The 26,409-nt window shown below is 54.6% G+C and overlaps 1 protein-coding gene across 1 annotated transcript in view; it reads left to right on the top strand.

The window, feature by feature from the left end:
- Positions 1–17,391: 17,391 nt before the first annotated feature.
- IGSF9B (immunoglobulin superfamily member 9B) overlaps positions 17,392–26,409 on the top strand; it is a 47,100-nt gene continuing 38,082 nt past the window's right edge. The window contains exon 1 of the mRNA XM_023185904.1: positions 17,392–17,507. Coding sequence (XP_023041672.1) covers positions 17,444–17,507 — 64 coding nt within the window. The 5' untranslated portion in view covers positions 17,392–17,443. The remainder of the gene's footprint in view (positions 17,508–26,409) is intronic.

Genomic DNA, 26,409 nt, shown 5'->3' with positions numbered 1-26,409 from the left:
CAGTGACTCCCAGAACAACACAGAATTACTGAAGCCATGACTCAGAGGCACCATTGAGGATATGCTCTTGGACGTCAGAGCTGCCCCTGGCCCTAGAGAAGCCTCTGGAGACCTGCAGATGAGAGAAGAGACAGTGGATTTCAGGGAGCAGGCAGGCGGATGGAGAGGCTGTGCAGGCTAACATTCTGAATCTTGGAAAATGAAGCATGAACACTGGAAACTCCTGCAAGCCTGTTATGACCTTGATAGGCACCAACAGCTAGGGCTGCAGGAAGAGCACCCCTTTCCCGTTTGTCTGCCAAATCTTGTGCAAGTGCACACAATTGGTGGCATCTAATCCACACCCAGAAACATAGTGCAAGGTGTTTTGGGAAATGCTTTCCATCCTTTTGGCATAGATGGTGGGGTGGTGGGAGTAAAATGGTGGATGAGAGAGCCGGCCACAGGGATCTTCCACAGACTTCTCTCCATTACTCTGACCTGCAAGGGACCACCGAATGGCAACTTCCTCAGTTCCTCTCAGTCCACGCAGCTGTTACTGGTGGCGTATGGGGGCCCAGGGGTGGCGGGGCAGAGTTGATGGTCCTTAAACCCTCAAGGATGCTTGGAAAAGCTCTGTGTGAGAGAGGACAGGAAGTAGGTTACACAGAGAAGGTTCAGACCACGGACATGGAGACCATGAGGACAGAGACTTCAGCTTTACATGCCAGGCTTCTGATTCCAGTGATGGGGCCAAGGCCCGAGGGGTTGATGGGGAACGCACAGCACTGAAGATGTCCTCCCCAGATCGTACACATCTATCTGCAGCTGCTGTAAGCCTGCAAATGCAGCTTATCTGGGGGGAGGCGAAGGACAAGAACTCAGTAGGAATATTAGTAGTATATTAGTGTAATAAAGGGAAATTAGTAGACAAAATTAGAGACAAAACTCCAATAAACCTTATTCCATAGATTGGCAGATATCTGACTTTTTCAAGATCTTCCTTTTGCATAGGGGAGGCCTCGGTGCCCTTCACCTTCTTTTGAGGGTCAGATCACTCCCAGGTCTCGCCCTCAGCCTCTGCAGAGCCTTGTACTGAGAACTATGAGTAGAAATGCCAAACAGTGCCCCTTCCTTCAGACAAGCTGCAGACCAACCGTTTGTTATTGAAATGGCTTTCCTTCCACTTCATCCAACCAGTGAACATTCTGGGGAGGGAGATTTTACTCTATTTAGAGAGACTTTTAGAACTCTTCGGCAGAGAACCGGCTACGTGATGAGAGGCCTCTGCTCCTCCGGTGTCCTTGGGTGCCGTATGTTCGGTGTGAGGGACAGTCCCTTGCTGGGAATGTCATTAAGGAGAGTTAGGCACCAAGAAAATGAGGGCTGGAGGGACTCGAGGATCTCCCAGAGCTTTTCTCCTTGTGACGTTCTATGTTTCTATGAGTTAACCTGGAGATGTGCCTGGCAGGAAGCCATTGGCCATTGGTGGGGAGTAGAGAACTTGGCCATAAGGAAAGAGGCAGTGGAGTCAGAGGCCTTGGGTGTCTGCTTGGGCTGTATTGGATGGCCAGTCCTGCTCTGTCTCCTCTCTCCTCTGTACTTGCCATTCATGTTCCCATTCTGTGTGGGAAGGGAGTGAGCTGGTGGCTGTCACTCTGTGTTGGCATCTGTAGGAACTGGCACCTCCTTTCCAATGGTTTGGGGCCTCAGGTGCAGACGCACTCCAAGCTCCTCTGAGGACTGAGGTGTAGAGAGAGCCCAGCTGAGTTATAATGGGCTTTGTCTGGTGGAGAAGCAGCTGGGCATTTCTCCAACACCCCAAAGGGATGAGGAGGCAGGGTCCATTGCAGGGGAGGGCACACCACAGGCCTCCGCAACACTAGAGGAGTTTCTGCTTGGAGGTGTGTGTCGCAGGCATGCCGGACCCCTCCCACCGTAACTGTTGGTGGGTGTACTCACACGTGGAGCTAGGAGGGCAGCGGGGGAGAGGGCTGGGATGGGCTAGAATGCAGCTCCTCACTTGGCTGGAGCATGCTTCCTGTGGGCCTCAGAGCATTCTCTTCTCTAGCCAATGGCATGTGTCTGTACCCCTGTGTATGAGCGGGCATGTGTGCTTTTTGTGTACATGCATGTAGACATGCATGAAAGTGTCTGTCTATATCAAGCTATGTATGTGTCTACATGTGGATACCCGTATGTGGCCCGGTACATTTTGTGTGCATACCGATCCATGTATTTCTTGGGCAAGGGGAGGAATGCATGTGTGTGTGTGTGTGCACACATGTGTGCAGGTACATTCCAAGTTTGCACCAGCAGGTCTCTCGCCGGGCTTTGCCTTGGGCCATTGGTTCCCAGAGGGTGAGTTTGGGTTTGTCCTCCCTGCTCCAGGGTCGATGGCATTGATCCAAGAGGAGTGAAGGATCAATTGTAATTTGGTTGGAGGGCCTGGCGCCAGAGTGTGTGAGGAGTAATTAGAGGGAGAGGAGTGATGCAGAGGGCTGGGCCCACTGCTCTTGGTAGGGGCTGCAGGCCTGTGGGCAGATGCGGGCAGCGTGGGTGGAACAAAACCTCCTTCAGCAGGTTCCGGGACTCTTCCTGTGAGTGCTTGACGCACCCCCACAGCCTCCTTTCCTTTCCTGGGCTCCGGACAAGCTGAGAAAAGCCCACAGGGAGTGTTGGGGTGGCCACGCTGCTTGTTTGTTTGCTGGTCTACTGCGTGATGGGAACAGCATCTCCTGACAGACACCATGTCTTTCACCACCAGGCATCTCTTACATGATAATAGAATCACACATCATTTATTCAACTTGCCTTTCAACAAATTTCCACTTTTCTTTTCTCCTTTGAACCTTATATCATAATCATAAGATGAGATAACAAGTATCAAGCCCATTTTGTGGCTACAGAAATGGAGACACACGTGCAAGGTGACTTGCTAGCGTTCCCATAATGAGCAATTGGCAGAGCCTGGTTCACAGCCCAGGCCCAGCTCGGCCAGCACAGGGCTTCCTCTAGCAACAGGTCACAGAGCTTGTGTGTGTCTGAGGACACCTGGTCATCTGGAGAGAAGGTTAGTGGTTTGGAGGATGGTCCCTGCCCCTACAAGGACAGTGGCTCCCCAAGCTGTGCCTGAGCTCCAGGGGCTCTGCAGAGGCACCACTCTCAGGCCCTGCTTCCAGGCTCTGATTCAGCAGGTCTGGGGGCATCTGAGGTGAATTCCAGAAGCTGAGCTCTTATCATGTGCTCCAGGTGATCCTGACACTGGTGATCCATGAGCCTGGTTTGGGGAAACAGAAACAGAGCTTTAGGGAGTGGAAAGCAAAGAGATGTCAGGAAGCAGGTGGTACCAGCTCAGGGCAGGGGCTGCTACAGGGAAGCCTGAGTGCCTGACATCCCGCCTGCCTGAGGAGAGAAGTGGGGCCGTCCCTGCTGTGAGTGAAGAGTGAAGACGGAAGGACTGAATGACGGTTCTGGAAAACCCGGGCTGTTCCGAGACTCCTTAAGACTTGTTCTGTGGGCTTTGGAAGAGAAGCAGCTGCATCTTTCTTAGGCAGTGGAGGGTCGGGGCGGGGCGGGAGGGGTTGAGGTGGGGGCGCGGGTTCCGGAAACAGGAGGGGAACATGACAGGAGACAGAAAAGGAGTAAGAACAAAACAGAGAGCAGAGTGCTCGGGTGCCTTCACTGACCACGAATGGTGACAGATTCCCAGCCATTGCTGTTAAACGCCTGAGATCATTTGCCAGCGTGAGGAGCACAAGGAAAGAACTCTGTCCTAACAGATTCATCAGCAAGGAGGGGAAGGAAAGGGGACCAGCTCAGGGCTGGGAAGACTGCCTGGGATTCTGGGAAGAAAAGGAAGATTGGGACAGCGTAGGAGATGGGGCAGTGTGAGTGTCTGAAAGCCCCTCCATCCCTGGCCAGTGACTGTTCTGCCCTGCACAGCAGCCAACCAAGCATGAGAGGTATGGGCCTTCCAGAAAGATGGGTTTGTGCTTTTGTAAGTGAAATGATTCCATTCTGAGCATCAGAGAACCTTCTACAGAAAGTAGCAGGTCACAGGATGAGGCTGGTCAGGGACCTAGCAGTGTCTAGAGGTCTCCTTTGCCTAAAGTAATCCTCAAAGTAGTTTTCGGTCTCCACGTCCTACCCTTTGAAACATCCGAAGTACCTTCTTGAATCCTCCTGACTGTCCTTCTGGGACCTGTCCTAGGATGACTCAGCTTAACACCGGTTCTCCTGGCATAGTGATTCTCAGAGAGGTCACAGACCCGGTGACAGGTTTCACGTGAGGGAAGGTGGTTGGGGGGTGGTAATGCGAGGAGCAGAGGGATAAATGGACTGCATACAGCTTTAGGGGTTGGAAGAAGAGAGATGTCAGGTGAGACAAAGGTTGTAATTAAGAGAAGGATTAGAAGGATTTTGGGGTGAGCTGAAATTATCTTCTTGATTTTCTAGAAACTATTTTGACCTCTTACCTAGTCATGGACTGACTAAGGAGAGAGTCAAAAGCCATGCGAGGGTACATATGGCTGCCCACCCCTCTTGGCCCATCTTCTACCCATTTCTCCCTTCTTGGTGTGATGCGCCAGTCCCAGATGGCACCCGTCCGCACCCGGTTTCCTGTATTCATTTCGGCTCTCATTCCTTGCACAATTACTCATACATGAGCCAGGCTGGGATGCATAACAATATACCCTAACACTGGTATAATGCTGTGCAGTCCTCAAGCTCCTTTTAGACCCATGACGTCATCGGATGCACACGGCCTGCCATGAAGGAGGTCACACTGTGTCATGGCTGAGAATACAGATTCTGGAGGCGGGCTGCCTGGGTTCCAATCCAGTTTCTACTCCTACCATTGGTGTGATCTTAGGCAAGTGCTTTCATTTATTCTTCTACACAGTGAGGATAGTAACAGATCATTTCCATTTAATGTCATGAGGATTCAAGGATTTAATCTTTGTAAAGTGCTTATAACAGGGCTTGGCATTCAGGAAGCTCAGTTCGTGTTAGTATTATTATTGTGATTATTCCAAGTTAGTAGACAGGAAACGGAGACTCAGATGGGGTGAGTAACCTGCCTAGGTCTCAGAAATTTGGCAAGACTGGGGCATGAATCCAGATATCCTGGCTCATGGTCCCGCAACGTGGCAATGCTGTGTCACCAAGGAAATCAATATGTTTTGCACAGACTATTCATCTCTTGGCCTGGAAGTGCCTGGGGCTGGGAGCCAGAGTGGTCGTTAGCGATGTTGACAGTGTTCTCTAGTACACGTCAGGCACAGTGCTGGGTGCTATATGGTCTCCAGTCATTTGATCCTCCTGACAGCCCAGAGAGATAGGTATTTTTAACCCCTGTTTATAAGACTCCTGGGTCAACAGGGTTGGACTTGAGTGTATCTGACTTAGCTGGTCTTCTGGATGCAGGTAAGCGGCCTCTGGTGTCCTGCACCTCTGAGAACTGCTCCAGGCTTCACCGTCCTGCTACGGAGGCGCTGTCCACAGTGCTGAGGGACTCGGCTGGACCCCCACTGCCCCCAGCCTGGGGCACACGGGTGTGCATGCAGAAGGCTTCTCTGTTCATTCCCCTGCACCCCTATCCTCAGACAAGGGGCTTTCTGACGCCACACGTCTCTGATCTCCAGAGGCTCAGAAACCGGGGTGCTTTACAGGATGAGAGTCATCTTTCCGCCCTGAACCTCTTTCTTTCCCTTTGTTGGGCGTGTGGGGCACTAAGGATCTACAGGTACAGCGCAGCATGCGTGTGAGTGCACACGCGTGCAGGTGCACACACAGCCAGTGTGCCGTGGCTGTATCTATATGTATCTCTAGGTTCTCTACGGGCCTGCGTGTATGTGAGAAATTGTGTGGGTGGCAGGTCTCTATGGGGTGGCACAGCACCTGTCTGTGTGGGTGGTGTGCGAGTGTGTGTCCCTGGAGTGTGCGTGGTGTGGGGAGCGTGTGGAGGAGACTAACAACTGTGATCTATGGGGTGCTGGCCGTACTGCAGTTGTGAGGTCTAGTTTGCTTGACTTCATTTTCACCTTCTCCCCGAGTCTCCCTGTACGCAGCAGAATGTGCAGACATGCACGGACTTGTGCACACACACGCGCGCGTGTGCAAACACACACACCTGTGTCCTCAAAGCTTTTCAAACCTCCTTCTTCCATATCCACGGACACACGGGTAGCGCCCTGCATTATAGCGCAGCGCTCACATATGCATGCAGACACTGAGCCAGGTGCACACAGAACACGAGCACACACACCCGGACCCCCAGCTGACCCCGCAGAAGGCGCTTGTTGCTCCCCTCCACTTTCCTGTCCCTGGTCTTCCGCCGCCCGTCCCCTCCAAGCGGCGGGATCTTGTCCTTTCTCTCTTCTCTCCTGGGAGTGGCTTTCTTTGGCCTGGTGGTCTTGGTAGATCATGCCGGGGCTGGGTCTCAGCACAGCAGGGCGGAAACGCGGATTCGTCCTCCTGCTGGTCTTGGTTCCAGAGGCTCCCGCCGGCGCCACCTGCTGGCGGTCGTTCCCTCGAGCCTGGAGCCCGTGCGGGTGGGAGCCAGGTGCCCCAGAGGGCAGGACTGCGTGAAGCACGGGCAGCCTGGATGCTGGGCCCGGGGCAGGGGTGGAGAAGGTGGATTTCAGGCGGACAAGTTTCCCTGGGACCTGATTTAGGCAAGATGAGAGGGTGTTCTGGGGACGTCCATGCCAGGAGTTCTGGTGTGGGAGAGCATGAGGCCCACCTGCACATGTGTTCACGTGTCCTACTTGCACACAGCCCACGTCAGCCTGGCGATGCGTGAGGATGTGGCACACACTTGCCCACAGGAGCAGCTCCGGAGGGAGCAGACGGTGTAGATAACATAGGTGTGGTTATCTGAAGAGATTCTGCGTGTGTGTGCGCAGGAGGGCCCACGTTGGTGTGTGGACCTCATGTTGTACATGTCATTTTGCATACGTGTGTGTGTTCCTACAAGGGCTGTGTGTGCAGCGTGTTGCTTGTGTGTGTGTCTGCAGAAACACGTGGGTTTTAGTTGTGTTAACACACCATATGGTAAAAGCCTGGGCATTTCTGATTATGCCAAACCCTTCAACCCAGACACAGGTCTCTGAAAAATTGTCAACGTTTTCTTCTAAGCTGCCAACCCCCGATCCCCCCAAGGGCACTGCCTGTCCTTCAGTTGATACTCAGCCTCCTCCCCTTCTCTTCCTTCATGCTCTTCTCTAAATACCCGTAATTCACGTTAGAGTCAGACTCGCTGGAATTCCGTGTAGAGATTTCCCAGCTACCATCATCTCAGGGCTGAGGGTGGCTGAACCAGCCACTGACCCCTTCTTCTCTGCCAAGAGCAGCCCGTTGGCCTGGACGATGAATGGTGAACCATCCACCCTGGCCCCTCCTCACTCCCTGCTTTTTCACAGTGCTCATGCCCCAAAGAACCTCCACAAAGGGACGGCAGCCCAGGGCAGAGAAAGGCCCCTTCTCCCCACAGCAAATGCTCTTTTCAAACCAGCCTCCCTCTTGTTGGAATGTCGCAGAGGCTGCTCCGTGCCCCTCAATTAACCTTGGGAAGCTGCCAGGAGAGCAGCCCTCGCAGAGCCAGCCCCTCCGTCCCCTTCTTCCCATATTCCCCCTTCCATCAGCTCATTGTCCAGGATTCCCCATGAGACTCTCTTTTCAGTGCCTCCACTGGCCGCCTCCCACGCTCCCCCTCCCCACTGCTCCAGGCTCCCCCAGCAGCTGTGCCCACCACCAAGGCCCAGGCTCTGCTTTTCCAAGTTGCTTTCCTAGAAAGGGAGTGGGGAGGGAGTCCAGCTTCCGAGCCCTCCCAGTCAGGGCTCCGGATCAACTCACCTTTCCCAAACAGATCCCGTTATTATGTTTATTCCTCCCACCTTGCCCCCGGGAACACACCCTTCTCATTCATACACACCAAATATCATTGACAGTTGGGCCTCCCCAGGTTGGGCAGCCTCTCTATCCTCTATCTCATGTTTTCCCTGGTCTTTAACCACCTAGAACAGACACTGGGCTGCAGACAAGGTCAGAGGTTAAGCACCACCCTCTAATTCTAGCCAGGGCCACTGCAGCCACATCCCACAGGGTAGATGGAGGCCCAGCTGCACTCTCCTTGCTGGGCTTCTGGTAGACCTGTGCACAGCATCTTTTGAGCACTTGCTGTGGACTGGCTGCCATACTAACCTCTTCTGAGCAACCCTATTGTCTCTTAGCTGTACGTTCTGTGAGGGCAAGAACCATGTTTGTGTTACTTGTCTTGCACCTAGTAAAGTGCTTGGCTCCCAGTAGGTGCTTGGCACATGATAGTGGGTTCAGACAGCTGATTAAATGGTTGGGCATTTGCAAAAAAAAAATGAGGCTTGGGCAGGTTACGCAACTTGCTTAAGGATGCACTGGTGGTGAGGAGAGGCAGGGACAGGACCCAGGTCCTCTGTCTCGGAGTCCAGGAATCTCTCCTCTATGCCATATTTGCCTTGTGTCCAAGCACCATGGAAACTTGTTGCTGTGGTACCCTCTGCCATGGACGTGTTTTCCAAGAATAAATCCGATCTGTCTCTAGGCTGTCCATACCACTCTGAAGCCCAGCGAGGGGAGGGACAGAGAGGAGAGGAGAGAAACAGAGAAGGGAGGGGTTAGGATAGAAGGCTGTGGAAAAGGGCGGGCAGAGGGGTAGCAGGGGAGGAAGGCAGGCTGATGTTTCCATCTGACCTCTGGCCCCTGTCTGGTCCCCAGCCCCTCTCTTCCTGTCCCCTGCACCTGCTGGGGCAATGTGCATGCCAAGGCTCCCGGGAAGGGTGGGGGCAGTGAGATAAAGCTGCATTGGGCATCTCCAGTAATACCACACAAGGCCCTTTTGTGTGGGTGTTGAGAGCTCAGTGTGGAGAGGTCCGGGAATGAGAGGTCTGGGGGTCGAATGGGTACAAGAATAGACCCCCTAGAGCCCTCCAGCTGTGGCTCCAAGGCCCAGTCTCCTCCCCCACCCCCAGCCTATCCAACTGCAGGCCCAAAGCAGAAGCCCAGGCCCCCCACAGCCCTGCGAGGGCCTCTTTCCTCTCCCCAGCTCCCACTTCTGTGCCCTCAGCTTCAGTTTGGTTTTGACCAAAAGAGGAACTTTCTTCTTCTCCTCAGCCTTTCCTTCCACCCAGACCTGTTTCTCACGGCCTCCCTCCAAATTAACCTACAATTCGCCCCATTTGCCTATGCCTCCTTTCCACCTTTCTGAGTGGACCTATTTCCTCATTCTCCCCCAACACAGTTCTGTTCTAAACATGGAAGCCCGTTCCTTGTGCCACACTGACCAGCCGGGCCACCTCCTTGCCACTTCCGCATGTTCGGCTGCCAGGCATCCTTAGGGAATGCCAACTTGGGGCTAGGTGCTGCACAGACCAGCCCCTTGACCTCAGCAAGTTTCAGAGCAGCAGCTTTCCTGGCTGGCAGTCTCTTATTCTTCCATCCCGTCTCTCCCTCTCCTTTCTTGAAGACTGAGTTCAGACTTCACTTCCTTTACTCAGCCCTCACCATCTGCGCCATCTCCATTTTCTTTTCTTTTCTTTTTTTTTAATTTTTGAGATGGAGTTTCCATCCTGTTGCCCAGGCTGGAGTACAATGGTGCAATCTCGGCTCACTGCCACCTCTACCTTCCAGGTTCAAGTGATTCTCCTGCCTCAACTTCCTGAGTAGCTAGGATTACAGGCGACTGCCACCACGCCAGGCTAATTTTTTGTATTTTTTTTTAGAGGTGGGGGTTTCACCATGTTGGCCAGGCTGGTCTAGAACTCCTGACCTCAGGTGATCCACCTGCCTCGGTCTCCCAAAGTGCTGGGATGACGGGTGTGAGCCACCATGCCACTGTCCTGTTCTACTGCAATTCAAGTCTGGGCCATCCTCACTCTTGAGATGGTGTAGACAGAGTTTAGTAAGTGCTGTTCATGTGGTCAGCCTTGTTTTTCCATTCAGATGCTGAGGTCCTGAGCGACTGAGACTGTGGCTGGTCACTTTGGTGTTCTCCGTAGGGCCTAGCACAGTGCTGACTGCGGGCTGGTGTCCAGGTGCTACTCATTCATTGTGGAATCCCTTCTGCTGGCGCTTCTTGAGCGTAGGCCCTGGGCCTGTCTGTTTCTGGCATTCTGGCATGGCTTGCTCCTTGGCTGACTCCTCGTAGCTTCTTGAGCCACTGCTCGAGTCCACCTTTTGGCAGTTTCAAGGTTGTCATTTGCCTGAGTCCAGGACTCCATGTGCCTCTGTGGAAGCGTCTATGCTGTACAAGAATCCCTGGCTATTCAAGCCTTGGGGAGAAAGCCAGGTCCCATTTTCTTCCTGTATCATGTCACAGGGGCATGACATCGGGCTGCTGGAGAGTCTGTGACAAACTGCCCACTAGAGTCTTCAGATCCTTCTCTCCTGGCCCTTAGTTCCCACTACCTTCTATGGTCCCTTTTCCAGATGGAGGAAGTAGAACTCAGACAAAGAGAATGACCCACACCTTCGGGCTGCTGGGGCCAGAGCTGGATGGTGCAGTGGAGCCCTGACTCTAGTTTCCTTCCAGACTTCTGGATACCAAGAGTTCGAGTGAGGTTCGCTGCCGCCCGTCTGTCACTGTGCCTTGCAGCTGGGGCCTGTGGCCATGGACAGACAAGGGCATACTCAGGTGGGCCAGAGTAGCCCCAGGAGGCCTGAGAACAACATTTTTAATGATGCAGCCATTGGCAAGGTGAGGAGTTGCAGAGCAGGGAGGGTGACGTGTTCCTGGGGGGCAGTTCACAAGCATGGCTATCTGTAGAGGGCTCCTGAGTTCTACGGGGCACATTTCATGCAGATTGATGAACCTCCTCTCTGCAGTCCTACCTTAAGTCACACAACAATGAAATATGTCTTCTCTGAGATTGTTCAGAGCTGGGCTGGAACGCCAAGAAAAAAGAGGAGAGGGATTAATAAGGCTGAGGGTGCTGTCCACCTAGCTTTCAAATCAACTTATCCTAAATTATAGGTCTACTTTCTCCCTTGAGTAAGGACTCCTCCCTTCTCAGCTAGGCAAGAAATGAATACAGTTCAGCTAAAATTCTAGTTTCTTTATCATTAACTTCTACTACATTGCCACAAACAAATCTTTAAGAATTTGGACTTCAGGCTCAGCATGAGAAAATTCTGCTCTGTAGAGATGCATGTTTACACCTGTGCACACACAAATGACCAGGACAGGTTGTGAGAGAGTGTCATCTGCTGTCCACTTGCATATGTGGGCAGCAGTTGGCATACATGCTACCTCTGCCATATGCGTGGGATGGTGAGAGCACAGGGAAGCAACGTTAGGATGCACCCTTGCAATGCATGGGATTTGGGTTGACCCTCTTCCTGGGCTGTGGACTCATCTGGATGAAATATAAAATGATGCTATGGTGGTTGGAAAGGGTATCTTAAGCTAGGAAGGGCTGGATCACTCTCTGGGTCAGTTACCACCACCTAACCAAGCTGTGGCCTTCAGAGGAAACTGTACTTCAACAGAACTCTGGACATTGTAGCAATTTTTTTTAAAAAATGCGATCTTATTCTATCACCTGGCCTGGAGTACAGCGGTGCAATCACAGCTCACTGCAGCCCAGAACTCCTGGGCTCAAAGGATCCTCACACCTCAGCCTCCCAAGTAGCTGGGACGACAGGAGCATGCCACCGTGCTGGCTAATTTTTTTTTTTTTTTTTTTTTTTTTTTTTTTTTTGAGATGGAGTCTCGCTCTGTCGCCCAGGCTGGAGTGCAGTGGCGCGATCTCGGCTCACTGCAAGCTCTGCCTCCCGGGTTCACGTCATTCTCCTGCCTCAGCCTCCTGAGTAGCTGGGACTACAGGTGCCTGCCACCTCGCCCGGCTAGTTTTTTGTATTCTTTTGAGTAGAGACGGGGTTTCACCGTTAGCCAGGATGGTCTCGATCTCCTGACCTCGTGATACGCCCGTCTCCGCCTCCCAAAGTGCTGGGATTACAGGCTTGAGCCACCGCGCCCGGCCAATTTTTTAACTTTTTTTTTGCAGAGATGATATCTTGCTTTGTTACCCAAGGCTGGTCTCGATTTCCTGACTTCAAGCAATCCTCTTGCCTCAGCCACCCAAAGTGCTTGGATTATAGGGGTGAGACACCGTGCCCAACCTGGTAAATTTGACTCATAATGAAGTTTGCATTTGAATAAGACAAAGTCTTCAGGAATTTATGTTTGGAGAGGGCAAGATGGATGGTTAGAATATCTACTTGGGTCCAGAAAAACAACTTAAGACCAGAGGCCACCCACCCAAGAGACAAGCAGGGAGCCAGGAGAGACGAACGCCATGTGAGGTGCCTGCAATGTTCTGGGAGGATTTTGAGCCTAGATGAAAAATTCTTATGGTGAGAGGGCTTGAGACCCTTGCAAAGCTTTTCTCCACTTCTCCTGCATCAGATCTTAAGATTATATATTTATATTTTAGAAATGCAATTTTATTTATTTTATTCTCTCCTCCAAGTTCTTTTAAAATATGCTGACTGGTCTCTGGTATATTAAAAGAAAGCAAGGTAAAAGGATTTGCTTCACAAACAGGCTAGTCTTCTGTAAGGATCAAGGGCATATCCCTGACACCTGGGACTGGCAGCAGTACCTTGAATCAAAGGGAGAAAACTCTGAGATCGGATACTATATGCCAAGCCCTTTTGTGTTGGTCAGTTTTAGATGTCGACTAGGGTAAGGGCTGCCCAGATACCTCATAAAACCTTCTTTCTGGGTGTGTCTGTGAGGGTGCTTCTGGAAGAGGTTGGCAACGGAATTGGGAGGCTGAGTTAAGATGGTCTGTCCTCACTAGTGTGGGCAGCCATCATCGTACCCTCCGTCAAGGCCCCACATAGAGCAACGAAGGCTGAGGGTGGGCAAATTGCTCTCTTCTGGAGCTGGGGTAGCTTCTCCTGTCCCTTGGACATCAGAACTCTAGGTTCTCAGGTCTTTGCACACAGACTGAATTACACCACCAGCTCCCCTGGTTCTCCAGCATTCAGATGGCACATCATTGGACTTCTCAGCTTCCATAATTGCATGTGCCAATTTCTATAATACATCCCATTATATCTTTATATGTATATTTGATATCAATATTGATGTCTATATCAAACCTATTAGTTATATTTTTTTCCGGAGAACTCTAATATATACCTTTCTTTCTAGTTATTTATTCTAGCAGACATTTTTTTTTGCTTCAGTTTTGAAGACTGTTTTCATTGCAAATTGTGTCATCCAAAAATGGCTGCAACACTCTCTCTCATCCCATAAGTTCTTCTTAAAATGTGATGGAGGCCAGGTGCGGTGGCTCACGCCTGTAATCCCAGCACTTTGGGAGGCCAAGGTGGGTGGATCATGAGGTCAGGAGTTCGAGACCATCCTAGCCAATATGGTGAAACCCTGTGTCTACTAAAAATACAGAAATTAGCTGGGCGTGGTGGCGTGTGCCTGTAGTCCCAGCTACTCAGGAGGCTGAGGCAGAAGAATCGCTTGAACCTGGGAGGCAGAGGTTGCAGTGAGCCGAGATCACGCCACTGCACTTCAGCCTGGGTGACAGAGTGAGGTTCTGTCTCAAAAAAAAAAAAAAAAAAAATGACAGGGACACTGTTCTATTGCTAGCTGGGCAACTGTGTCCTCTCCCTTTCAATTGGGGCAGGTTTTTGACCCTGATGGAAGTGATGCTATGTGTCTTCCATGGCTAGGATATAAAGGGTAATATGCCTTTCACCTGGTTCTACTGGGACGCCAGCTTTTGGAACCTAGCCACCATGCTTTGAGGAAGCCCAGGCAGCCTGCAGAGAGGCCCACTTGAGGAAGAATCACAGCCCTTTGCTGGCAGCCCAGGCTAACAGCCAGCGTCAACCTACTAGCCACGTGCGTGAGCTATCCTGGCCATCCTGAAAGAAGAAAGGTCCACACACCACTGGACCTGATGCCACATGAAGTAGAGAAGAGCTGTCCTCACCAACCAGTGTCCAAATTGCAGATTCATGAGCAAATGAATGAGTCTTATTGCTTTAAGCCATGATATTTTGGGCTGGTTTTACATGGCAAGACAACTGATACAGTTCCCTATTTATGTAAACACTAAACATGCTCTTTGGTGTTTGTGTTGAGTAAATTGTTCTTATTTAGAGCTGGCTCTCCTTTTCACAATCAGCTGTCCCAACAATTGTTCTACCCTGGCTTCTGCAATGAGGTCTGGAACCATTGAGGAAGGTGAGAAGTGACAGGCGAGTGAACTATTGTTTTTGAGTCCTCCTTGCTCAATGACTGTGAAGAGGGAATGAGGATAGTTTCCTCTTCTCCTACCCTTGAAGCTTCTGTTAGCCCCTTTTCTCACATGTCCTCCAGAGGCCTCTACGGATGTGTAGGTAGGTGGCTGCATGTGGTTTTTATTCATAGATACACTGATGGGATTATTGTTTTGTATTTCCAACAAGTCAATGCCTCTTAAAAGAAGACGACAGACACTCCCATATCTGATAAACATAGCATCCCTGGATATATTACTGCATTTATTAGTGACATCGATGACATTCAGGTACACCTAGGAACTGCTCAGGGAAGTGGCTCATGTTCCTCCCTCATGTCCCTCTTGGACATCTGGGGTCCATGCTCCCCTTGAACACTCAACTGGATGTGTCTACGCTAGGAAGAGGCAGCCATCCGTTCTGGGTCCAAAGCTCAGCCATATGCCAAGAGGAAAAGATTTGATCAGACTCACTCCCCACCGTAAGCTCATACAGTATATCTCTCTTTAGCTGACCTGAAACCCAGTTGAGATATGTCTAATGATGATGATGATGAACCTTTCCCTTTCTATCTTAATTTTCTTCCCCTTCCTCTCTGCCTTCATCCCTTGTTCCACTGTTTCCAGTAGAATTATCCAGAAGAAATTTATTCTCCTCTTTAGACAGATCTTTTAAACCCCTTCCCAACCCAATTCATGTTCTAAAGCTTGTTACGTGTTTTTTCTTTCCAATTTGACAGACACTTCTGTTGTTGTTGTTGTCTGTTTTTTAACAGGGTCTCATTCTGTCACGCAGGCTGGAGTGCAGTGGCATGATTACAGCAGCCTACAACTCCTGGGCTCAAGCAATACTCCTGCTTCAGCCTCCTGAGTAGCTGAGACTACTGGCATGAGCCTCCACGCCCGCCATCCATTCTGATAGACAACTCTACTTTTTTAGCAGAAGCCACAACCCTGGGTAGGACAAATGGATGGTCAAAGCAAGCAGTCAAGATGGGTGGTGAGAGTGGCTCCATCTCTTTCCTTGCCCCGCAGGCCCCTAGGAGAGGGTTTCTCTGAGAGCTGTTGTTTCCCATTCCATACCTAACAATGGTGAGGGATTGGGGCCAGCCTTTGCGGATCCAGCACTTTTCTCTAGGCCACAGTTAGCTGCTTAGAGGTTTTGGGAGGAGAAGGATCCTGTTATGACCAATTCTGCAAATGGATTCCAATATGTCTTTACAGTCCTGGGGCCCTGGGAAAGTGTGTGTGTGTGTGTGTGTGTGTTGGGTGCGGAGTTATTCCGGGTCATGCCACCTGGAAATCACTGCATCAGTGAGACCTGGAGCAGCTCACTTAATTGTCCCCAGAAAGGCATCTTTGCCCAAGAAGATAACCAAAATCATGGCTCAGGGAGAGATGGGCCCAGGTTATGCATCTTGAGTATGTTTGCACGGGTGGAGGGGTGGGTAGGGTAGAAGGTTATTCAAGAGTCCTGGTTCTCCACATCTATCCAGGCCCTCAACCTTTATCCATGTGCTCACTGACTGCTCTGTTGGGGGCCTCTTTCTGCCTCGGGGCTGGCGGTGAGCTAAGAGGCTTCCGGTGTCCGGGAAGGCTCCACTTTCGGTATTCAAGGCCACTTTCTGTGCATGTGTGTGCACCTGTGCGCACGCTTTCCCAGGAGCAAGTCTCTTTGCTGTTTTGGGAGCTTCGTGTCCTGGAGCCAGGGCTTTGTGCTCATGAGTGCTTTGAGAGGACGAAATTCCTGAGCTCTCGCTCGCTGACCCTCTGCCTTCCTTCCTTGGCCAACAGCGCGTCCCAGGGAGCGGTGTGCTTCTTACCACTGCCTTCGCTCCTTGACAGAACAAACATCTTCACTGCAGCCTGTGAGCGCTGGTGTGAGGTGACTGTTTATAGTAGATGTTTCCATGACACTCATTTATTTCTCCTGCAAATACAACCGTATTGGGGGAGGGGACGGAGACAGACTGGAACGTACAAAGACCTTCCAGTTTCCTATCTACATTCCTCTGTAGGATGAGAAGCCCCTTCCCTTTCCCTGGGTCTCCACCATCCCAGACTCCTAAAGCGTCCGCCAAACCCATCTTGGTTTCGTGCGGTAGAGACGGGGCTGGGCTCCGAGTAAGGTGGGGAGGGGAGGAACCATGTGCGTGAGGAAGCAGCTTTTATCAGGAGAAGTGGGAAAGAGCCCCAACTTTGACTGCTCGGAGTCGGGATTCAGTAATGACGAGCAGCAGTGACCAGCACTGGGGGTGGAGTGTGTGTGCACGAGTGTTCCTGAGGGGTCTGTGGCACTTCGCAGCTGAGCCAATGACTCACTCTAAATCTTAGCGACTTTGAGAGGTCATTTTAGTCATCCCCCGGTCTGCATCACGTTTGGAGGGGGTGGTGCGCTGCTCTGGGGACGTGTCTGGGTGCGGAGGGAGTGGGGGTGGCGAGGCGGCGCGTGACCTCTGAGTTGAAAAGATCTCCGGCGAAGGACGTTCCCCGGCTCTCCCGGGCCGCCGGCTCCTGGGTTTCCCCATCATAGAATCAGCATGGTCCTCTCGGGAACTGCTTTTTGCAGGATGGAAACCGGATGTTGGGTTCCATGAGTGGGCGGGGGCTCCACTTCCCTCAGACCTGTCAGGGGTAATTGCGACCCGTCAGGGTCCCGTTAGAAGCTACCATTTCCTTCACTCACCAGAAACTTGCCACGCAGTGTGAGGCGAGAGAGAAGCGAGCAGCGACGCTACACCGCCTTCTCCCCGGCAATGCGCATGATTCTGCGGCTCTGTGCTCGCCACACTTCAACGCACCTTGAAATGGGCTCGCCGCCTTCGCGCCGCGACGGGCGGACGGCTGAGCCAATCGGACCCCTGGATTGAGGGAGGCGCCCAATAGGCGGGCGGCGGGGGCGGTTCCGGAGGCCCGGCCCGGCTAGGCTTCACCGTGGACCTGGCTGCGCTCCGCCCGGGCGAGTAGTGCAGGTGCCGCTGCGCCGGGGCCGGGGAGGCGCGCGCCGAGCCGAGCGGAGCCCAGGAGGGATGGAGAGCTGGCCGCCCGGGCTGCAGGAGCACCGGCGCGGGGCGTAGGCGGCGCGAGGCGGGCGCGAGGCGGGCGCTCGGGCGCGAGGCGCGTGCGGGCGCGGGAGCACTTTGCGATAGGATGAGGCTCCGGGCTGGCGCGGTAGTACTATGATTTGGTATGTGGCCACTTTCATAGCAAGTGTGATCGGCACCCGAGGGCTTGCGGCTCAAGGTGAGTTGAAGTGCGGCGTTTCTCCCCTGCCCCTCCCGGCGCCCTCGGCCCCTCGCGCTCGGCCCCCTCGGTTTCCCGGTTCCTCGGCCCCCCGGTTCCCCAGCTCCCCAGCGCGCCTTCCCGCGGGCGAGGCTCGGGCTCCGGCGCGGGCCAGGCGCGCCGGGGAGCACTGCCGGGGAGGGCCTGGGGGCCGTGGGCTGGAGGGGCGGGCGGGAAGGGGCCAGAGCCCACGGGCTGCCGGGCACCCGGGGAAAGGACGCAGTGGAACCCAGGTCGACTTCGCCCACCACGGGCCCCGCGGTGCACACCGGCGCGCCGAGCCCGTCGCCTCCTACCCGGCGGCCGCCTCCCAGAGCTGCGGGAAACTCTAGCTGCGGGAGTTTGCGGTCTCCGGGCAGGCTGCAGCACGCTCGAGCCCCGCGCCGCGAGGAGCGCCTGCGGGGAGGCGCGCGGAGGATCCCCGGGACTCGCGGCACACGAGTCTAAGGCCCCGGGTTCGCGGCCCTGCGGGCGCCCACCGCTTCGCTCGCGCCCCTCCTGCCCACACATCTTGGCAGCTGGAGGTCGGAGGCCCCTAACAGGGGCGCCTGGTGAGAGGAGGATTGATGAGGCCGGCTTCCAGGTGTGTCCGCTTTTGGCCGGACCCGGCCGGCGCCCGCGCCTCTCAGCCGCACCTGGGCCCAGGCCAGGCAAAAGTTCCCCGGGAGCGCGCCGCAGCCGCGCGGGCCCCACGCCGCCCTCCCCGGCTGCGAGGCAGAGCTGGATGGAGGCTGGAGGCGGGGGGGAGAGGGGTCCCCACGCTGTGAATCCGAGCGGAGGGGGATTTTCTCTTTCCGCTTTCCTGGGTCTGAGCTGGGGGAGACGCAAGGGGGAAGCCACCGAGTTGGGTGATGCGTGCGTGAGCGCGCGGGCTTTTGCTTTGGCGATGGGCAGAGCGACCTACAAGCCTCTGGGTGGCACCCCCGGCTCTCGGCCCTTGTATGGACGTGGGAGCGGGGCCTGGAGGGAGCCAGGACTGTGAGCTCAGGGCTGTCAGCGCGCAGACACGACCCGGCTGCGGGCAAGTTCACCAAGCCGGAGGAGATGGCGGCGGGAGAGAACCGCCGTGGGTGGGAGTCAGCAGGCAGGACTCGCCGACGGAGCACCCTCTCCCAGCGGCGTGGGGCACCGGGTGGGCTGGAGGCGCCTCTCGCGGGGGCCCCTCGTCACCGGTCTGTGCAGGGGGGAGTGCTCCAAGAAACTTTCTGGAATGGAATGAATATGTCGCCGCTGCTTCTGGGGTGGGGGGTGGTGTCTGAAAACAGAATGAGCAGAGGGCGAACGGAAGGGTGATTTTGTTAACTGACGTGTTGGTCCGGGCGGTTTTAAAACTCTTCGTTTGTCAAGGGTGATGGCGGAAGCTTACGGAACGCGGGGTGGATGTGAGGTGGGTCGGGCTGCGCTTGACAGTCTGCCTGTAGCCTCATCCTCTCCCCCATTTCCTTGCCGTCTTCCAATGCCCGCATCCTCCTCCCCTCCCGTTTTTGGTATGTTCCTGCTATGGGACTGTCCCTGAAAGCACAAAAGGATGAGCTGGGATCTTTGAATAGAAAAGGGACGCTGAAGGAAGGCTCTGAAATAGCCTACAAACCTAAGTCAGGGTGGGCAATGGACTTCTTTGCAAGTTTGAGCCCAGAATAAAGGAAAATGAGTTTATACTGCAGCAACACACAGAATTGCAAGATAGAAGGAAGGGCTTCCCAAAATTGAAGGTTGGCCGGCATGAAGGTTATGCCCTCTTTCAGGGTGCAGAGGGGTCCTTCTGTCTGGAATGGCTGGACATGTACCCCTGCCTGGAAGCAGAGGGTGACCTTACTGGTCTTGGGGTCTTTTTTAGCCTCAAGTGCTCGGTGTGTGGTTAGTTAAGGACCTAGGTCTAGAGCCATATGACTGGCATTCGAATTCTGGCTCTGCCACCTGCTGACCCTGTGACCTTGGGCAAATTCTCAGCCTCTCTAAATGTCACTTGCTTCAATAGAAAATGTGCTAACAGTATGCGCTTTTAGGGTTTTTAGGTGGACATGAGTGTTATAAGGAAACAAACAACTACCTGTTATATAGTATGTGCTCAGGAAATACTAGCATCATTTTCTCAGTGCCCCTGGGATTCCAGGATCCTCCTCAGTTTCTTTCCCTTGGGCCATTCAGGGCACTAGGAGCTGGGAATATGTTGCAGGGAAGTTCAGAAGGCTGCCCGTGTCAGGAAGTAAGACCCCTTTCTGGGCTGACCTTGTCTGGGCAGAACCTCTCGTCCCTGGCATCCCAGGGACATATGTGCAGGGTGTGCAGGCCTCAGAGCTGCTTGGAAGTCCTTTGCAAGGTCTCCAAAGCTGGAATGTTGTCAGTGGCCAGAGGTTTATGGAAGGGCACAGCCCGAGAGGTGAGGGCTTACAGCACACAGCCTCTGGAGGGAGAGGGTGGGTGCCCGCTCGCGTGAGCAGCACCAGCCAGTGTTCACATGCTGGTGAGGCTCCCTGTGAGAGCTCAGCTGTTCTCTGACTGGCAGAGGTGACTTCTGGGGAAGTCCCTCAGCAGGAGGGAGTTTGCAATGCCACCCTTGGGAATTGGTCGTAGCAGGGGCTGCTCTGGCAGAGGGGAAAAAGGGATGATGTTGTGTTGGGACCCAACTCCATCAGCCCTCGGGTGCGGGACAGAGGTTGGAATGGGCTCTTCCTTTTGACTTTGAGTGTGTGTGCCTGGGAGGTGATTAAGGTCAGTGGACAGGTTGGGGGAGTGTGGAGAAGAGAGGGGCTGGAGTGGTACACAGAACCTGGAAGACAGTGATTGGTATAGACTCAGTATCTCAGATGGCTGCTGAGCCCGCCCCGGGGAGTTCCTACTCTGTGGGAGGACCCTGGGCCGTGCTTAGCTGACTGTGGACCTTGGATAGGGGAGGCAAGTCTGGAACTTTCCTCCCACGCCTGCCTTCTCTGTCTGCCACAGATTCTGTGGTTTCATTATCCCTGACTACAGTGTCCCCAAATACAATGAGGTTCTGACTCAGATCCTGCTAGTAGCTGGACCATTGCCCTCTACTTTCTACCTGGCCTTGACCTACCCTTCTTCCTTTTGGTAACGAAGATGGGAGGGTGGAGGTTTGGACTCAGAGGTTGCTATCAAGACCCCGTGGTGAGCCTATCAGCTGAGAAGGACTTAACTCAGGAAGTGGTCAGTGGATGGATGGATGTGTGTGTGTGTCCTCAGCACACACACGCTGGGGACAGGAGTGTGTCTGGCAGCCTGTGCCCTGGGGGATGTGAAAAGGGCTTGGCTGAGGGCAGTGGGAAAATCAGCTTTCAGCTGCGGGCCTGTGGCCCTGCATGTGCTGGTCTTGGAGTTGCAGGGTTCCAGACCTGGAGTGGTTTCCTGTTTATGGCTCTGAGATAGAAAGCTAGGATCTGGTTACAAAAGAGCAGAGGCTGCCTGGCTGGAAGATTCTGAGCCCCAGCATCACTCTGGCCCTCACTCCAACCTCCTGTGCCTTTGCCCTCTCCCCAGCCCGGGTGCTGGCTTGTGTCTTCTTCCTTGGCCCTCCCTCCCTCAGCCCTGCTGGCTGCTCCCTGCTGGGTGCTTCAAGATGTGGGGGTGGGAGATAAGCTCTAGAGAGGGCTGGGCCTGAGATGTACGGTAGCCCACTTCTCCACATCCTGTGGCCTTCTCAGGCCGGGGTGCAGGGTATTTAAGGAGCAGTCCCCTTCCACCTGCTTCCTAGAAGAGGGGAAGCAGCTTGTGTGAACAGTGGATCTGAATGGTCAAAGAGCTGCAACTGTTGACAGCTTCCAGCTGTCCAGAAGTGTGTGCGCGCACATGCATATGTGTGCACTTGTGTGTGTGCATACACACATGTTCCTGTATGTGTGTACCTGTGTGCCCCTGCATGTGTGCATATATGTGCCCCTGTGTGTGTATGCATGCCAGCATGTATATGCATCACATATGTGTGCACGCCTGTATGTGTGTGCACATGTGCCCATACGTGTGCATGCACATGCATGTATGCCTGTGTGCCCATACATGTGAAACCTGTATGTGTGCATGCTCACAAGTGCTTGAGTGCCTGTGTGTCTGTGTGCACGTGCGTGGAGTGGCAGGGTGGGGAATTTAGTGTGCAGACACGAGGTGGGGGCCATTCTTCTCCGTGCTGCAGCCCTGAGAGCAGAGAGACCCTTGGAGCCAACTTCTTGCCTTCGTATCCCCTCCCACTGTGCCGAGGTGCCCTTGCTGCTGGAGTCTGGGCAGCACGGAGGTTATTAGGAGCCCAGGGCCTGTCTGTCTCCCTGAGGGTGTGGCTGTGGTCTCAGTTGCTCACTCCAGAGGACTCTGGGGTTGGACAGGCAGCTTATGCCCATTCCCCACAAGGCGCTGCCCATGGGTGTGAGCCCAGTCTGCTGGAGGCAGCTGACCTATTTTTCTTGGGAATCTTCCTGCTTTTCTGTTCTCTCTTGCGTGAATAAGCAGGAGATGGGGCCTCCAAGAGGGCTCTGGAGACAGGGTCCATGTGCGCCAGGGCTGGGAGGAGTCTCAGCCGGCCTGACTGTCCTTTCTGAGAAGGCCCCGCTCAGCCTGGCTTTCGGTCCCCCGTGGCCCCTTGCCTCCCTCCTAGTCGTGTATGCCACCGAGATGGAGCGGGGGCCTGTGACTTGCACACAGGCACAGACTGTATGAGGTGAGTCACTGTCTTCATTTTCTGGCTTCGGAGTAGGAATGTTGATGTTGCCCAGGGAGTAAACATGGGACTTCGGCTTCCCACGGACTTACTGCCTCTATCTGGCACCTTACCATGGAGCCCAGCCTCCTGGGGGGCTGAGCCCACGGTGCCCTCAGTTGGCTAGACTGCCTGCCGGCTGCAGGGGTGCGTGCACCTGGGCCCTGCGAGTGCCAGGCAGGCCTCTGCCCAGGTAGGGAGGGGGCAGTGGGGGCGTGGCTTTGCCTCTGCTGAGGAGCCATTAAAGGAGTGGAGCGGAGATTGAATTACTGACTTCCTTCCTGCCAGTGGCTCCTGGGGAAAGGACTCTTGGAAATACAATCTAGCTGAGAGCAAATTAAGGTTGCTAATGGCATCCCGGCCTCACAGCTGCTGGGGGAGCTCAACGGAGAAGGGTCAGGGCAGAGCGGCCCCTGCAGAAGGAAGGAGCCAGCCGACCTTGCACCTCCCCAGCGCCTCTCTCTCCTTAAGGAGCGGCTAGGGCTCCCTGACCCCTGGCTTCCGAACCTGAGAGGTTTGGTGGCGAGTGGGGGCCTGGAGGATTGTGAGGGCACTAAGGGGCGATCACTGAAGGGTGGAAACGCTCGGAGGTGCTGTCGGGTTTTGTGGGGGCTTTCCTGCAGGCAGAAGGGTGTTCAGAACAGCCTGTACCTGCCTGCCTTCCTGTAGGGAGAACAGGACGCCGTCGGCGTTTTGGGCCGGGTCTCTCCCCCGCCGCCTCGTCCTTTCTGGGTATTCGCTGTGCTTTGGGTCCCGCCTTCCTCCAGCCTTCCTCTGGGCGTGTGCCTCCCACTTTGTGAGAGCCCCGGGTCTGCCGGCTTCCTGGAATCTCCTGGAGCCTCCTGGCTTGTCAGGGAGGAGGGGTTGGGGGACTATTGGGGGCTGTGCCTTTTTTGGACTCAGCAGGGATTATTTTTAGGCTGGCAGATGGAGGTGGCGGTGGCTGTCGCTGGTATTATTAGACAACAGGCCTGTGGTTTGGAAGTCTGGTGCCCAGAGGAGGAGGAGGAGGAGGAGGAGGAGGAGGAGGCTGCAATAAGGACTTGTACTAATGAGCAACGGAGGCTGGTGCTCGCTCCGTTCCCCCCTTCCCCAGCCACCAGCCAGACCTAGTGAGGGGTCTGAGTCTCAGGTAGAAGGCCAGGCTCCTCAGAGCGGGTCAGAGCCCGCCCGGCTGCCTCTGAGACAGGCCCACCCTGTGGTCCTAGGCTTCAGGGTCTGGACTGGCAAAACCTGTCCCAAGTGTGGTATGGGAGTTGTCGGCCTCTGGCTCAGGCCCTAAGAAAGGGAAAAGTGAGGGAGAGCGGGTGAAAGGCTGTGGTCCCGGGGCCTGGGTCGGGCCAGGATGACCTCTGTGCCACCTGCTTTCTGAGAAGTCAGGGACCCCATCGGTGCATCAGGCACAGCTGGAACCGAGTAACTTTGGGTGAGCGGCGCTACTCCCGGTTTGCTCGTTTTTCAGTGGGAGAGAGCGGTGCTTGTGTCAGGAGGCCACTGTGGGCAGGGATTGAGATTCCCTGCGTTCCCTGCACAGCCTAGTGTGCAGCAGGCACTCGCAGCGTGAGAGGCTTGCATGTCAGCTGATGCTCGCCCGGCCCTGCTCCTCACACCTTGCCCTGCACTCCTTCCTCTGTTTAGAGCAGTCCTGCTCTCAGGTACCCTCCTCCCCTCAGCCCTTCCCCGGCGGAGCAGCTCCAGGTTGTGAATGCTGGGCATGGGCTGTGCCAGGCCCTGGATGCCTCATGGTTCTGCACAGGGGGTCCAACGGCAGCCCTGGACTCAGCCAGCCACTGGGTACCACCTGGCCCCGAGAGCGGGAGATTTGTACCCTGTGGGCTTCCAAAAACGTCAGCCAGACCTCCAGGGGCTACCTCATCTTTCCTCGCCCTCCTACTTTCTCTTCCCCGCCATAACTGCTCCGAAGGGAGCTGGGCACACCCCCAAGATACAGATTTACTAGGTTCTGGGCACTGCTATTTCTGGCCTTGTCTAAAAAGAGTGAGACCTATGGCACCACATGGGTGCCTTTCCCTGTGCCCACCCCGACAATGCCAGCTTTCCCCCTTTGAGGGAGGAGCCTGGCCCTTCTGGGCTGCTGTGACGGGAGAGGGGCTCAGCACCCTCCACCCTCCCCCTTTCTCCCCACCCTCTTCAGGAGCCAGCCCCTCCCCCTTCCCGTCTCCGATCTGCCCCCACCCAGGCTCTGGGGTGTTCTGACAGTCTGTGTCTGTATCCAGCTGGCCTGAACTCACCCTCCCAGGGATGGGCTCTGCACCTGGCCCTTCCTCCGCTCTCCTCTTTGCTCTCCGCTTTGTACCTCTTTCGCTCCTGGATGTGGGTTTGGTTTCCCTCTATATTTGGGTTTCTCTATCTCTCCTCCATCTTCCCTCTTTACTGCCAGCCTGATTACTTTTTTTCACATTGAGCTTTTCTGGAGAGAGTGTGTTATTAGACATACTTTGGCTCAGAAACGATCAGGCTTAGGGAGAAGTGCTTGTGGGTGATGGAGTGAGAGAACATGCCGTGCGTGTGTGTGTGCGTGCGCATGTGTGTGTGAAGGAGATGACAGAAAACCGATAAATATTTTAGGATCCAGAAAGGCAAGAGGGCCTGGACCCAGGGTGGAGCCAGACATGGGCGCCCACACCACTGCTTTATTCTGGGGACGCTCCCTCTCATTTTGTCTTGCTTATCCTCTTTGGGATGTGTCCCCTCTGCAGCCGCCTCTGCCTGGTTGAAAGGGTCTTTGGGAAGAGATGCTGGGAGGGGACTGCCTGCCTTGGGGGTAGGCCTTGGGTTGGGTGCTCAGCGCTTAGCCCAGGGGCTGGCTGGGGCTGGGGTGGGAGCCCAGGACTGGGGAAGGTTTGAAGAGCCTGCCTCATTGCTATGCAGTGAGAATGAGGCAGGCTAGGCGCAAATGAGCAGCCTCACAGCGGGAACCCATGTCAAAGCCAACCCACCTCCTGGCGTTGTCCCCTAGAGCCCTCCCCCAGAAGCCAGCTCTCCAGAGCCAAACTTCACTGTTGGAGGTGCCTGCTGTCCCCCTAGGCCTCTGTTCCTCCTGCCTGGGCCCTAGGGCCAAAGCTCTGGGGAGGAACCACCTTCTGTTGCCCACTCTGCCCTCCTCTAGGTAGCATGGCACCTGGGAATAACTGCCCCTCTTCCCCTAGGCTCCTGTAGTTTCTTATCTCCTCACAGGTCTGTGCTGTAGACACACACGCACACGCACACACACACACACACACACTGCCTCTCTGCAAGCTCGTGGCGCTCATTATTCACCCATTCCTCTTGGTCCAGCATCTGCCTTTGTGGTCCTGGCTGCTGGGAGGCAGGCTCTCCTGCTGAGGGCCCCTGGGGCTGTAGGGGAGGCGAGCCTGCAGCTGGGCACTCTTCCTGCTTTCCCTGAGGGGCTGGGATGCAAACTTAGCCTGAAGCAAGGTTGGGGGTGGGGGAATTGGGAAACCTGCTGGGGCCTCAGGCAGGTGAGTGCAATGCTCTGCTCTGCTCCAAAAATACTCTGTGATCTTAGCTCTTTCTCTAGAAAACAGTGATGTCACCAGGAGCCAATCAGCTTCTGGAAGGGCCTGCCTCCTCCCTCTTCCGCAACTTGCAGGGGAGGGGGAGGGGGAGAACAAGACACACAGAGATGACATACAGACAGACACGGAGAGCCACAGACAGGGAAGTACACACATGCAGAGACAGAGCGCTTGCATACAGAGAAGCAGGCAGAACCCCTCCCCTTGCATGAGCCAGCCAGAACACACACACGCACACACACACACACACGCTGGTAGACAGAAACGGAGAGAGAGAGGCAGGTAGACACAGTCACCCACATAGAGCAAGAGCTAGAGAGAGACAGAGACACAGAAAGACATGGAGATGGACAGATAGACACACACGCAGAGATGGAGCCAGCAAGACAAATAGGCAGGCAGACAGACAGAAGGAGCCAGAGAGACAGACACACAGAGGAGCCAGCAAGGCAGACAGACAGAGATCCAGAGAAGGAGCCAGAGAGAGACAGAGGAGCCAGTAAGACAGACAGAGATCCAGAGATGCGAGAGAGAGAGAGAAAACACACACAGAGAGGACCCCGGCACGTGTGTGCGTGTGCGCAGACACAGAGAGGACCCCGGCACGCGTGTGCGT

This window comes from Piliocolobus tephrosceles, chromosome 13 (assembly GCF_002776525.5).
Source record: "Piliocolobus tephrosceles isolate RC106 chromosome 13, ASM277652v3, whole genome shotgun sequence".
Lineage (NCBI taxonomy): Eukaryota > Metazoa > Chordata > Mammalia > Primates > Cercopithecidae > Piliocolobus > Piliocolobus tephrosceles.
The sequence above is the reverse complement of the archived record's forward strand: the minus strand, read 5'-3'. Positions and strand labels throughout refer to the sequence as shown.